The sequence below is a fragment of the Sturnira hondurensis genome, unplaced genomic scaffold, assembly GCF_014824575.4.
Source record: "Sturnira hondurensis isolate 20B ecotype Veracruz unplaced genomic scaffold, ASM1482457v3 Scaffold0009719, whole genome shotgun sequence".
Classification (NCBI taxonomy): Eukaryota; Metazoa; Chordata; class Mammalia; order Chiroptera; family Phyllostomidae; genus Sturnira; species Sturnira hondurensis.
Genome location: NW_028082350.1, coordinates 6,957,668 through 6,973,443, shown reverse-complemented (window position 1 = coordinate 6,973,443; position 15,776 = coordinate 6,957,668). Strand labels below are relative to the sequence as shown.

Here is a 15,776-nt window from a genome sequence, read left to right as displayed (position 1 = left end):
TTTCTTTTTTCTTTCTTCAATTTTACTTCGTTATCCTTCTACCTTTACAGAAATTGCTTGCTATTTTCTCTGAGCCAGAACAGTCAGTATGTTACAAATAGAAACATCAGGTCTTGGAAATGCTGAAATCTTTGAGACTTACAAAATAAAGGTATAAAAATCAAATTTTAAAAAGGATTGGGAATTAAGAGTCTGACCTATTTTCTAAACTTTGTTTAATAGGGACAAATAAGTTAGCCAGGTGAGCAAGGTTGAGGCCCTGAAAAGAAAAATGCTTCACTGTATTACTCCCAATTCTACTGCAGCATTAAGATAATGTGAAAGACAAAACCCCTGCATGATTAAGGGGATGGTTTTATTCAGCCAAATGCACAGGAAGAACAGTCGTTAATGATGAAGGTCTCAAAGAAAAGGAAGGGGGCCTGTAGTTTTATAGAGGAAGATAGAGTCATCTTTGAATCTTTACATGAGTTGTGACAAAAATGGACATGGAGACATAAAGGAGAAGGGTGGTTCTTCTGAGGTTCTTTCTGGAACACAAATGTGTATAGTATGGGCGTTCTTAATCATCACTAATCTATGACCACTAATGCTCTAGTCCACTGAAAAAGTACTTTTAGCTTCACTGTCTATTGTTTTGTTCAATATCTACTGGATAAGAGCTCAAGTGATCAATTCCTTTGGAAAGTCATCTCTAAGAAGTAATACTAATTACTTTGAAGATAATTATTTTTTTCTTTCATTCCACAATGAAAATGATCTAAAATCGTTATTGTAGGTTTGTTTGTACCTAAACTGAAAGCCAAGTTAAGTGCTCAATTTCAATACAGTGACTCTATATGCATATATATATATATATATATATATATATATATATGTGCATAAGATGGTATTTATGGTTGCCCATCATTTTTATATCATTATTTATAAGCATCCCATATTAGCAGATTTATTGTTTGAACATATTTTTTAATATCACTCAAATACTTTTGGTAGGAAGAATTATAGAAAAATGAAAGCGAGAAGTAGTCAGCGTCTTTTTTGTTGCTTCTTTAAAGCTCATATTGAGAGCTGCGGTGAGTCCGGTCTCAGCGCATCCTCCTCTCCAAGGACCGAGGGCCTGCTGTCCACATCTCTTCAGTGAGCATGGCACTACCAAAAAAGTCTAATATGTTTGATCCTGGCCTGGGTACATGGAGCCCAAGTGCCCAAGAGGAGAGCTACAGTGCTCAAGCACCTTCCAGAGGTGATGGCAAGAAGCTGCCAGAATATAAGATGGTGGTTGTGGGTGCAAGTGGTGTGGGCAAGAGTGCACTGACCATCCAGCTGAACCATGAGTGCTTCGTGGAAGACCATGATCCCACGATCCAGGATTCCTACTGGAAGGAGGTGATCCTGGAACAAGGGAGCTGCATTCTGAATGTGCTGGATACGGCAGGGCAAGCTGCTCACAAGTCCCTGCGTGATCAGTGCTTGGCTTCTGGAGATGGTGTGCTGGGTGTCTTTGCCCTCGATGATCCCTCATCTCTAACCCAGCTGCAGCAGATGCGGGCCACCTGGAGTCCTCACTATACCCGGGCCCTTGTCCTTGTGGGCAACAAGTGCGACCTTGTGACCACCGATGGAGATGCTCGTGCTGCTGCTCTAGCCCTTGCAAAGAGCTGGGGGGTCCCTTTCATGGAGACCTCAGCTAAAACACGGCAAGGTGTGGAGGAGGCCTTTTCCATGCTCATCCATGAGATCCAAAAGGCCCGGGAGGCTGAGGCAGCGTTACGTGCGGCTAAAGCCCGGCGCCAGAAGGTCATGTGCAAGTGTGGTTGCTCTGTAGCCTGAAGGTCCTGGTCAAGAAAGGTGGACCATCCACCAGGCCAGGGTGATGCATCCTTGATATGAGAATCCTGAGCAACTAGCTGCGTGAGACACTGGGTGTCCTTGGGATAAATGCGTCCCTCTTCTGGGGAGATTTTCATTTGGTGAGGGGCTTCTTGTTAATGTGGAATATACTATGGTAATGTTCTGTCAGATAGATTATTATGCAAAACAAAATAAAAGTTTTCAGGTTTCAGAAAATAAAGTTCATATTTGTTGAAGTAATTTATTTATGAACTATAAAGAATTTTGAATTGAATCTCTGGGGCCAATGGTAGTAGAACAAGAATTATGAACCTACTGGTGAGAATTGTTATATGAGAATTATCAAAGTAAAGAGATATTTGGCATAGTAATTATGAGGTAAATGGTTATGGAGTAAAAGACAGTAATTTCAGAAATTAATTCTATCTTAATGGTATGCAAAATCAGGGATTAGATCAAAGTCATAAATACTTGTAAGGTTTCTTCTCACCCTATCGTCTTAGGCTGGGTTCTCATGCCATGACTAAGAGAGATGAGAATACCAAAAGGAAGAACTTGGAAATGACTCAGAGGCAACTTACTTGGATAATTGGAATTCCTTCTACTAACCTTGATATTATAGTTCGTCATGGTTTTATGCTTCACTTGTTCAGATAACAGCAACAGGTAAGTATTCATTGAGAAGGGTAAAGTAACTGGTACTTATTGCCTCCTGTATACAAAACTCACACACACACATAATCTCATTAGGATATGAGGTCTGTGATATCTCAATATCCATAGCAATGCTACTCAAATTGTAGCCTGGCATTATTTTGGAACCTGGTTGAAAGTACCTATTCTCAGTCCCCATCCCAGATTTAAAAAAAAGAATTTCTGGAATCTGTGACTTAACAAGTTACCCAGGTAATTCTTATAAAACTAAAATTGTGAAGTACTGGTTTATGCCATTGTATTGAATAAAAAAATAGGTCAGAAATTAGAAGCAATCAACCCAATTCTTCACAGCTAGTGAGTTGCAGAATGGGAATGGATACTGAAATGGACATACACACTCTGGTCATTGCCAACTCTTGTATCTTTAGTTCACTAATTCACAAATTATTTCTGTAACCAGCCTGACTGTCCAGTCTTTGCTATTTTACTTGTTCTGTGACCTCATCCATCTCATCAATATATTGATCTCCCAAATTACTCCTTATTGAACAACACTTATTTCACTGCCTTCTCTGTAAACTTTAGATCCAAGGTGCATCCTTTCAACTGCTTTATTTCTAAATAATACCATAAATTCAGTTACTAGATTTTCCTTCTATTTTGTCTTGTGGGTGAGACTCTCCAGTTATCAGTACCTGAATATCAACTGCTATTGTGATGGCAGCTTGGCAGTGCTGGGAATAAATTACACAACTTGACGCTCCATGAAAATCACCAACTACAGCTGGATCTTAGCAATGTCAGATGTTACTCAGTTTTTCCCCCGTTGACTTTCACAATTTCACAATGACTATTTTAGTTTTCTGTAATAGGCAGTTTACTTGTCTAAACTGTTTTGATTTTGCTACCACTTTTCTCTGTCAAGACATGGCTTTGCCTTCTGTTTCTCAGATGGAAGGGAGGCAATTATGCAGCAAGTCCTGCAAATCCCCACATCTAAACATACCAACCTAAATAAGTGTGTGCCCTAAACTCTTTCCCTTCTTTCAGGTCAGAAGAAATACAGCCTCTTCATTCTGGGATCTGCATCTTGTTTACTTCTACTTTCTTTGAATAAACATTGTCGATTATTGTTCCTTTGTTCCTTTATTCCTTATCTTCATCTTTTCTCTATTATATGTTATCACCTTTTAAGCATACTTAAGGCTTTCGCATATGATGAACTCTATTTGAGTAAGTAGCACTGGCTATCACACAGTTACATAATCAAGAGCTTTATGAGTCAGTTTGGGTTCTTCATTCTTTTATTAAAACATGTTTCAATATATATTGAACTTTATGTTTAACATGTTGTTTCTATGAATATATGTAATATTTCCTTTCTATTCCTAATCAGATTCATGTATCCACTTTGCTACCATTAAGTTTACTTTTGTAGCAGCATCTAGATGGGATAAAAAGGTAACATTCATCATCTCATTTCTGGCTTAAACATGTTGAATATCATTCTATGGCCTTTGAAAAGAAGTAGATATCCTTGGGAGATCTTGGGTGCTTGGGTCTGATGGTCTCTGTATTTGAAACGCTCCCCTTTCTCTTTTTAACCAACTTCAAATCCATTCTTTAAATTTAGCACTTGTCTAATTTGTCTCCGGATTGTTAAACTTTCAGTTTCCTCCCTTTTAACACTCCTGTTATTCACCTGGCTACTTGCCACCAAATCTTATCAGAGCCTTTACACTGTCTCACGAGGAGGACAAAGCCTGGCATCACTATGGCGCACCACCAACTGGACTCGGGTTTCACTTTGAAGGATGCATCTTAGTGTCGGTGCATATTTGATGTTATAACGTTCATATTAAAATAATTTGCAACAGAAGGTCTCACACCGATGTAAATTAAAATTAGTTAAAGATTAATTTCGTTATTAAGATCATGTTTTTGGCCCTGGCTGGTGTAGCTCAGTGGATTGAGCACGGGCCTGTGAACCACACGATTGCGGTTCAATTCCCAGTCAGGGCACATGCCTGGGTTGCAGGCCAGTTTCCAGCAGGGGACTCACGAGAGGCAACCATACATTGATATTTCTCTCCTTCTCTCCTTCCCTTCCCCTCTAAAGGTAAATAAATAAAATATCTTTTAAAAAAAGATAATGTTTTAACCAGGTTAAAGGAGAATCTGAAGACGAGACACATTTATAGTTTGGGAATTTCTAAAAGAACGTGTTCAAATGGAGGCAAAGAAGAATGCTTACCTGGTGCTGGATGGAAGGCAGTTGAACAGGCTGAACTGAACACAATTTGCATATCAACACTAATTGTTTTTTACTGTTATCAGATACTAAAACTTACAGAATTGTAAAAATAAGAGTTCCAATGGAAAGAAAGTTTACAATTGAATAACCTTGAAGAGTGTGTTGTACAGTTCACATGGAAACAAAACATTTTCCCTGCACCCAGTAGATTACCAACTCTAAGGATGTGGTTTGTTCACAAAATATTTCGTAGAAAAAATTACAGTATCTACCTTATTCTTTGCACATATAAAATTACTTATTAAAATTAGATGAGCATTCCAAAATTTTAACTATAACCTATACCTCTTTTTTGAGCATTAAACTAATATAATTTCTCTAGTATATAATCTATATGCATACACATAGGCATGTGAAACAGCATTATCAAAATTGACATCGTGTTTTCATCAAACTAGGTACTACTTTCTTATTCTAGATCAGTTACTGACTCTACATACCAAATGAGTTACTAATTTAACAAACTCGTAGACTCTCCAGATTTAAATTGTGATGTAGGCTGGAACTATGTTTTTGTCATCTCTCTCTCATACAGACTTAGTCAATTACTAAGCTATTTTCAATTTATAGACAAAATAGATTTCATATCATAACACCTAGCATTTGTATTGCAATAACTATCAAACTTCCATAGGTTACATATGGTTTAGTAATTTTCCACCGTTCACACCTTGTAACGTTAAGCCCCATCTCAGTAATTTCCTCCATGAAGGTTGTTAGTTCAACCCTAGTCCACTACACCCTTCGCCAACTTCCACACCAAGAACTGTTCATTTCCACCTTTGTGCCACCGTGATATTTGGCACTTGGTACATTCTTCTATTGTGATACTTGGCAGGCTTTACTGGAGTTATTTTTTATTTAAAGTCTAATTACTATAAAACAGAAGATAGAAAACTTATTATTTATCTTTGAAACTCAGTGTGCCAGCAATGAATGAATGAATGAATGAATGAATGAATGGTGCAAAGAAGACAATTCCACTTATTTTTTAAAAAAGATAAATACCATGTGTCAGAGAGTAAAACAGTTTCTTTTACAATGAAAAGCCAAGGGGAAATAAAAGTTGAACCAAGTTTTTTGAGGTTTCAAAGTATTTTCAATCTCAAAAATCATAATGATGGAAGAAATACATATATGGGTTCAAGGTTGTAACCAGTACCAAACATGACCAGTAGCTTTTTGCTTAAAATGGATATTGTAAACATCTCAATCACCGTGTAATAGAAGGCATCGAAGGAAGTTTCCTCTGGGAAGGCTGCTTTCTAAACAGGAGAGTCACTCGTTTTTTCAACAAAGTAGCACCAATTTGCAGTGTCATAGCATAGCATGGAGACAGCGCATGGAGAGTGTCACTGAGGATTATGGAGTCAGCTGTAAGAGGTAGTAGCTCTCACCAACTCCTCCTAACCCACTTCTTTTAGAGATTGTGGAAATAGTGTAAAGTATACACAGATTTCACAGAAAATGAAATGATTTCTGGGGCGGAATGGCAAAGCATATCTTTTTCTTATTTTACATAAAAAAGAAACAACAATGAACTATTCTGAGGAGTTGACTTTTCCCCACAGCCCTGACGACTGACTTGCAAAAAGCCCAGTTTGATTTTGTTCTTTGTGTCTTTATCTCCATTATCTTTACATTACAATCCAGTTTCTACTTTATCCGTGCAAGTTTTGAGCAGAGCATAGGTTTTGGACATTTAGAAATTTATCAGCATGTTTGGTATAGATGAAATGAAAAAATGCCACTTCAAACTAGTCCAGCATTTTATGGAGTGCATTGTAGGAAACAGTATTGTCAGATTTCAATATTGGGGGGATTAGCTAAAATTAAGCAAGTTCATTTACATTTTTATATGATCTAATTTGCTTTTCAGGTTGTCCCAGGGAACAAGGTACCCAACACACTTTGATGATGTGACCTTTTCCTTAAGAAAATTTAGCACTTCATAGCACATATAATATAAAGTGGTACTCTACCCATATAATTGTGTTTTGAAAACAAATAAAATGCATCTCGTCTGTTGGTTTTCTCCTGTTATTTTACCTGGAATTTTTATTTATGGAAATGTAACTAACAAAAGGACAAAATCATATGTTGCACTTTACACATACACACATACACATATGTTTTTTTCATTGTCCATTTGGCTTTTATTAATGGTAGCTAGCCTTACTTTTCTGTAGATTTGCCCAAAGACTTTTGGACCCGCTCGTCATGTCGTCGGAGCAAAGAACTCTCAATTTTTCAGTTACCAAATATAAACTACACTTTGCTGAACATGAGATGAGTATATATGCATTTCTTTTAAATATAGACAGAAGATAGAAAAGGGAAAATAAGAGGGCAGACAATATTAATAGCTTTTAATTTATTGTTTCCTTTGTACCACTGGCTATGCTAAGTGCAACACTTCTTTGTTCTTATTTATATTTCACAAGAACCATAGCATGAAGATGTCACCATTATTTCTATGTCATGAATAAGGAGTCTTAAAATACTATAGGTTAGGTGATTTTATCACGGCTTCCTAACCAGCAGTAGGGCAGGACCCATACTGAGGCAAACTAATGATGGACTCCACATTCCCAGATGATCAGTGGCTTTATTGTCTTTTACTGTTTCTCATTATGCTGTGCTTTGAGGCAGGGGTGATTGGTTTAGGACCTCAGCAGTGAGTGGGGTTTTCTAGAGGTATAAGTCTAGTGGAAAACCACAGAAGAGATGAGAGAGAATGCCTGCTGCTCAATTTATTGCTCTCCTCGATATGAGGAAGCTCTGCTGAGTTGTCAATTTGCTTCCATGTCCCACCCATGAGGAGTTCTTACCATGTGGCATGGAGCTAGGGTGGAAATAAGATGAATATAGAGCACTCACTCTATGAAGTGTGGGGTAGCCTTTTAACAAACCCACTGTTAGGTCATTGGGACATTGCCAGCACTATGAGAGTGCCCAATTTTTCATCTCCTACTCCATACACTCACAGAGGCAAGGAATACTCCCTCCAACCCTAGGAATGGATCATGGTATTACAGACATCTTAATCAGTCCTAGGAATTTGATTAGTGTACTGACACACAAGTGTCGCAAGAAAAACTCAGACCAATGTTCAAGATATTTTGTACACATTCTCAAACAAATATGTACAAATTATCTAACAATCCCAGAAGAGGAGTTGATTTCTATGCAAATTGTGCCTCTATAATTTCTCAAAACCTCAGGCTCTTTGTTAAAAAAGCCAAAGTAGTTCATTACTTCTGAACACTAAACATTTTCAATTTGATACCTTAAAATGTTATCTTTTGAAAACAGTATGACATCAATCATTGTTTCTTTCAGTTTGTTTGCTGGTAAAAATCCTCAAAATAGTACTGTTGGCTTTTCCTTCCAGTCTCAACACACCCTTTGTTATTTTTCCTCCTACCAATTTGCTAAAAACTACAGTTTTGGAGAGCTCAATTCACCAACCACCTACTAATTAACAAAATCAACAGTTTCTTCTAGGTCCTTACTCAACTAGACCTCTCCACAGCAATCAAAATCACAGACCACTTGATGCTTCTTGAAAAGCTCTTGTAACTGAAAGAAGAAAATGACTGTCTTTTCCCCACAGGAGATGGGGGAGAATGGCCCTTGGCTAAAAATTTAATCAAGTACTTATAAGAAGTAATTTCAAAGCCTCCACCTGGTCTTAGTGTAACTAAGGTAGCAGGCTGTAAGAAATGGGTCAGCGTTATCCCATTTATTAGTCCAGGTGGACCTGAAATAACACATTTAAAAAGGAGAAGGGGATGGAAAATTAATGGAGAGGAAGTATCATGACGCTGCATAATAATGAGCCCATGCTAACTCCATTATGGTCAGGTGAGCTTGTGAGTTATGTGGCCATTGGGAAAGTGCTTATTTTTCCCATTTAGAGTTGGCATTATTCTAGAAGACTGTGCATGTGTGTCCATGTATATTGTTGGGGGTGGAAGAGGTTGGAGAGAGAGAGATTGAGATTTTAACATAACCATTGAAAAATTGGAAGGAGAGAATGTTTGTGGTGGTGCCTTGCTCTTGCTGTCTGGACTTTGGGAAACAACTGAAGGTATACATTTAAAGTGCCCATGGCCACTCCTGGGATGCAGGAAGGAACCCTGTGAAACATAGACACTTCCCGAATATTCCATTAGGGCTCACATGTTATTCTAGTCTTATTTGACTAGGGCAGTAACATTTAAATTGAAATAGACAAACCTCTATAGACTGCCTGTGGAAGGAGAGATAGTTGCTAAAACCAGTATATAAGACAATGGGAACATCAACAAAAACTCTATAAATATATTTAATTTATGTATTTGCGTCTCCTCTCAATTTTTAAACTTTTGAGACACAAGCATTTTTCCTTCTTTTAATGTCACTGTTTCTCCCAGCAAGCTCTGATATTATTTATATGGAAAATGCTCAAGAGATATTCCCAGAACTTGTTAACTAAACATATCCATATATATGGTAAATTAGTCATTCACTATGTTTCATATTAACCTTGATTGTAATTATGTAATATTAAATAAATGTAAAGAGTAGGTAGTGTGAAATTTACTGATATTACACATAAAAACAATTATGTAATAATCTGGTATGGAGATAATGTGATAGTATAAGTAGCTATTTTCGATAGTGTTGATGGTAGAGAGAGAAACTAGGACTTAAGTGAGTATGTGGCTGTGTTACAGAAGAGATGATGGGGTGTATGATACACTATTACTGAAAGGACCCCCACTAGGTTCGCTATGCTGGCCGCCAGAGGAAAGATGTCTGTCAATGCCACAGATTTGTGAAAAGGGAAGGAATTATTTATTTAAAAGCTATACAGACTTAGAGTAATGACTTAATATCTTCATTAAAATACTAAAGTCCTTCAGAATACCCACAAATGCACACAGTCCTTCCTTCTCCCTCTGCCCTAGTCTGGGGTACCAGATCTCAGGAAAAGATGTAGAAGTCCGTGATTCGGTCTCCTGGCACCATTAGCTGTGTCGCCGCCAGAGTCTCCAGTTAATCCAAAGCCATGTGGCACCTTCTCTAACCCACTAGCAACAATTCTTTCACCCCTTCTAGTCAAAGTCTCTCCTGCTTCCTAAGCCACATGGCAAAAGGAAGCACCCCAAAGCTGCGGTGTCCCCACTCTGCCAAAGCCCAGTGTTTCCTTCCCACATACCTGCCTCTTCTGGGTTTAAATCCCCACGCCAATCTTCCTCTACAGCCCCATTTCTGACTCCTCCTACAGTCAGTTACACCTGCCAGCATTCCGTATTCTTCCAGCTTTACTGGGTTGCCATAGTAAGTCTGGGCAGGTGTGGTCCCGTGGCATGGAGCCAATCATGTCCAAGCGCTCAAGCAGGCACTGTAACCAGGGACAGCTGCCTCCCAGTTACATCTTGGGTGAAAGTCACTTCCATCCCTCTGGCTCAAAGCATGGCCACAGCTAACGTATCTATAAAACCAGTTAAAGATTATAGACATGTTAAGTGACCATGCCAGAGGTTAGCTACAAAGCTGTTGCTATACAACACAGCTCCCTGGCCCTGCTCCATGTGTCCCATCTTCTGTCTCAGCCCTCTGGGGGGTGAGGACATCCTATATACATTTGTCTAATATTTCTTGGGCATCTTGAGTTCTGGACTCCATTACAAATCCCTTTTTGGAGCCCGCCCCCTCTCAGCTGCACAACTGTAAAATGTCAGACACTACTTATACATCATCTTATGAAATATAAATAAATATTTTGAGACACAGGTATTCTAATTTGAATTTACCACAGAAAATATCCAGTAACCAGCTCAGGTAAGAAAACTGTTTCAGCTTCCTCGAAACTACCTATCAATTTCTTCTGACTGCAGATTAATGATGAGAAGAAAAGATTAATGATGAGAAGAAATCTTTGGTTGTATATTGCATAAGAAAGAAATCTTATGGATCAGCAATAGCTGTTTTAATCTCAGAAGGGGGAAGAGGCTGTTCACTGCCAAAAATTGCTGTCATTTGAAAAGTCATAAGTCAAACAGGAAGAATATGAGTGTGTGGACATGTTTGTTTGCGGGTGTCTCCAATTAATTTTGAAGTGAAGGAATAAATTCAGATAAACCATAATGAGTTCATATAAAATGGTGGCATTTTATTAATACTGAATATACTCCTTGAAACACAGTAGAAACATCTGAGCATTTGACCAATAAGCTATTTTTTATAGTTTATTGAAATTTGGTCAAATTCTTATGTATAATTTTGCTTTATGTCAAACAGTATTTCATCATACTCCAAGACTTGATTTGAACAGTAAGCAAGATAGCTTATTCACATTTTTTGTAGTTTATTTTGTACCTTATTTTTTGGTAATTTATTGGAATTTGCTCAAATATCATTATATAATTTTGCTTTGTGTCAAATAGTGTTTCATCGTATCATAGACTTTCTTTTCTTTAAGTAATGGAGGCTTCTTCTAGATGGGAAATAAAAGTCTTCACATTTTTACCTGGTTGTATTTCTGTGCTACTTTCCGTGATAAAGGTTGATAGTGAAACAGTTAAGTAAGCACAAAGTTTATAAGAAGAAGCACTGAAGTGCATATGATCTAACATAATGTGCTTCACAGAAACTAGAAATTGGATTAATACTGCTTGCTCATGCTCGAAGCACAGAAAATTGTTCAAAGGCAGATGGATGGAGATTGAAAATCTAAAAATAAAATTCCCAGTGGAAATGAAAATTTTCACAGTTCAGATTGGTTTCTACTAGGATATAAGTCTTGGGACACAAAAGAAAACCTTACAAGCAGGGGATTTAAGAATATTACATACATACATTTATAATATTATAATAGTGTGGGGGTGGGGAGGAATGACAGATGTGCCAATAGGAATCTGAAATATTTCATAAGCTAAAAATACACAGAATTAAAAGTATTCTTCATTAGTAGCACCATGTTATTATTTATTCATCATTCCTAAGGTTCCTTTTATAGACTTCTATACGACTTTGAAAATCCAAATTAATATTGTTGTAATTTAAAAAATGCAATGGACCTTGACATCCCTGTTGTTGTTTTAATAAAGTTCTAGATGACTTACACTAATGGTTTATACTTGTAGGAATTTCAGGCATCTGACTGCTGCAATTAGGACACCTGCAGATATATCAGCCCCACTGTACATACTGTGATAAATTATCACAGTAATTATGAAAAAACAAATGAATTCTGAGTGTAAACTAATTCCTTGTGCATCGGATTGATATAAATTCCTAACCAGAAATTGTGTTAAATTCAGATTTAAGACATTTAAGGAAAAATAGAGAACAGGCTGACAGTGACCAGAGGGGAGAGGGGAGGGAATTTTAGGAGAAATAGGGGAGGGATTTAGAGGAACAAATATAAAGGATACATGGACAACAACTAAGAAGGGTGGAAATGGGAGGGGGGGAGTATAGGGAATGGGATGGGATGGGAGTAATAGACAGAAAACTGTGCTTGAAAAATAATTAAATAAATTTTTTAAAAAAGAAAGAAAAAAATATATATAAAACAAGTGGTTTTGGTTGTAAGCATGATCACATACTACCTAGTAATTTAGTGTAAATTCTCTGTACTAAATGTACTCATTTGTTAAGAATATGTTTATTATATTTTACTATTTAGAAATTCTGCTTAATAGTTAATATTATTACTACTAATAAGACTTATTTGATTTATCTCATTTTCTTTAGTGAGAAAGGGAAAATATTTTTAAATAATACTGTCTCTTCCATTAGTAATCCCAACCCACATTATAAAAATGATTTCATAACTTCCTGCTAATTTATTTTATAATGGCTTATATCAATAAACACATACTGCATAAATTACAATATTAATGCAAACTATTCTGGAAGCGATTTTTAGACTATTTTAAATGATACTCCCCTATTAGACTTAAATGAATAAAGTAACCTCCTTATAAGGATTTAAGATTTTTTAAAATATATATATATATTTTTAAAGTTTATTTAATTATTTTTCAAGTACAGTTTTCTATTACTCTCATCCCATCCCACCCTCGTGCTTCCCCCCTCTCTCCCATTTCCACCCTTCCTAGTTGTTGTCCATGTATCCTTTATATTTGTTCCTCTAAATCCCTCTCCTATTTCCCCTGAAATTCCCTCACCTCTCTCTTCTGGTCGCTGTCCGCCTGTTCTCTATTTCAGTGCCTTTGGTTATATTTTGCTTGCTTGTTTGTTTTGTTGTTTAGCTTCCTGTAAAAAATATTTTTAAAAGTTTAACAAATTGACTTATTTTTCTGGTGTCTGTTCAATGGTTCTATAAATTACCTTTAAGAAGTTATAAAATTATTTGTTTCTGTCTGGCAGGAAAGAAAGGTAACTGACTAATATAGTTAAGCTTTGAAGACTGGAGAGAATACATGTTTGTCAAGACTGCTCCTCCAGGCCCAGCCTCGCCCTGGATCGCTGGGGTGGCTGTCCTTGTTACCCAGCAGCTTAACTATAAATAGAAAGAACAGTTGTCTCCCCACCTCCCACCTCAGGCTATAAATGCATTTTTAGAGGATGGGTTGTGACAGTTGTTCTTCATCTTTATTGATAACAGAGCAAATGTGTAATAGAGAAAGAAGAAGAAAAATGAAGGAAATAAAAAAGAAAATGGACTAATTTTATAGGTGATGAAATAATGGCAAAGTCCTTTAGGAAAATTGAAATCATTTGGAACATTACATGCCCACCTAAATGAGAGTGTAAAATCAAGTTAGTTTTGTCATTGATAAAGAGAATTAACATTTCAAAACTTATGAAACTAGTATCATATGAACATATGCGAAGTGACATATGTTGGGGGGATTGCCTTTAATATTAATGGCATGGATTCATTAAAGTTTTTCACAGGATAACCACATTTGTTTTCAAGACTGAGGAGCATCTCTGCACACCAGTACACAATAGCTGTCCACCAATAAATATATCCTGCAGAGAATACCACCCACATTCTATGTTTTCCCATTTACAGTTAAAGTATTTGTACGGCATTCATTCTTTCTGGCTCTAACATCTGCCTAAAAGTTGCAACTCTCCTAAATATAACTAACAAATTAGCATACAGAACTACATTTTGATTGTTCAACATTCCACTAAGATGAGTAAAAATATGTTTTCTTAGGAATTCTCACTTATTTTCCATGTTTAGAAGTGAAATTATTTTTGCTTGAGCAAAAATATTTCAAAAATCATTATTAATAATAGCAAAAAATGCAGAAAGAAAAGACAAATGAACCAAAACTGCTCCATCTAAGGGGAAGAATTTAGAAGTAGCTCACACATTTTTACTTTTAAATTATATGCATGTGCTTTCTTAAGGAAATATTTTTAAAAAGCAATTTAAAACATTTTTAAGGAGATAATATCAAAGGCTTGCTAGTCTGGGATATTTTCTAGAGTTGTAGTGTGGTAGTACAGTAGTCAAGAACTTGCAAATATTTGAAGTATTGGCTTTGGTGCAGTTACTGACAAAAAAGTTTATCAATAGCAGTTAACGGCTGAGGTGAGTTTGAGAAATGTTATTGGATTCAGGATGTTAGAAACTGAAAAGGAAGGTTTTTAGATAGATCTTTCATGCGAATGATGCTAAAAATCAACTAGATTAGTGATAGAAGGAGGGCTGGTTTAAAAAATGAGGGGCAGTGATCAGGAGGCAGATGACAACTACGTAAGTATTGGATAGTATAAGAATTTAACACGAGTGTCAAGTGATCTGTGAGTTTGTAGGAGGAAGATAGTAAAATGATTTGGAAAAGGTAGTGGAGAATAGTGTGAATCCGTATGTCTCCCTAAGACCTGAGTTAGTGGTCGGGGAGGGAGAGAAAAGGGAACGGAGAGGGAGAAGAGGGAAGGGGACATTCTTCACTTGAGAGAGCTGCAGAAAAGGGGGGTGTTTATAATTAGGGAAAGAACATAAACATCTAGAAAGCTAATAAAGCTTGAAGGGATTTGTTTATGAAAGACCGTATGTTTCAGACTTGGTGTTTACAAACCACTACAGGCATTAGAATTGGTTGATGTACAAGGGCATGGAAGTTAGGTTTCTGGTCACAACTTCAACAAGCAGAGAAGTGAGGCCTTTATGGAGCTCATACCTAATGTACTGACCTAAGTGAGTGTTTTAGGTATTTGCCCCTAAAGAGTTACCAAGACACTGGCTGCTTGTTAATTCCCGAGGAAGAGTTCTCCTGGAGTTTTAGGTTCACGGGAGACTTAAGTGATACTGGTGCTCAATAAATTTAAAGCTATGTTTGGAGATACGTAAATTCAAAACTACCTGAAGAAATTGTTATGAACGAACAGGAGCTAAGATTATTGCAGAAAGCCTGGTATAGAGAAAAGTGTGTAAAAATAAAGAAGACAACAGAAATACAATAGAGAAAAAAATGGAAAGGAGGGGCTACCTAATAATATGTAATGCCCTTAAAAAAAGAAAGAGTTAAATGAAGCTTTCTATCTTGCACTTAATCCAGTACTCACTAGGGTCAGAGAACGGAGAACACAGGTGGCGGTATTAAAAAAATCTTTATGGCATTTTTTCAAAGACCACCTTTGTCTTCACTTAGCCTTCAGCTGTTTGTTCCCAATATGCATAAGATGTTTGCCAGCTTCTAACGACCACTGACTAGCAACATGAGACCCAGTCAACACTTTGAATTTCAACATACAGGGGAAAAAAACAGACCCTGCTTTTATTAGCTGCCAACAGAGCCTGAACAGTCTTTTAAAACTAATGCTAAAGCAGCCAAGTGACTCTCGTGAGTGGAAACCCACTTTTCTTTCCTTGGTTTCCTAGTGGTGGTACCTGTCAGTGACTCTAGAGGCTGGCTAAGAGAATTGAACCCACTATTAACTGATATTAGCATCTTCTTAAAATTGTGAA

The 15,776-nt window shown here is 36.9% G+C and overlaps 1 protein-coding gene across 1 annotated transcript; it reads left to right on the top strand.

The window, feature by feature from the left end:
• The first annotated feature begins 1,122 nt into the window (after positions 1–1,122).
• On the top strand, positions 1,123–1,833 carry LOC118994712 (GTPase ERas-like). Its single transcript, XM_037057367.1, has one exon. It carries the CDS (start codon positions 1,147–1,149, stop codon positions 1,831–1,833), a length of 687 nt encoding a protein of 228 aa, XP_036913262.1. The 5' UTR covers positions 1,123–1,146.
• The last annotated feature ends 13,943 nt before the right edge of the window (positions 1,834–15,776 follow it).

Coding starts and splice junctions, on each gene's coding strand:
- LOC118994712 (XM_037057367.1), top strand. CDS start 1,147: ATGGCACTACCAAAAAAGTCTAATATGTTTGATCCTGGCCTGGGTACA.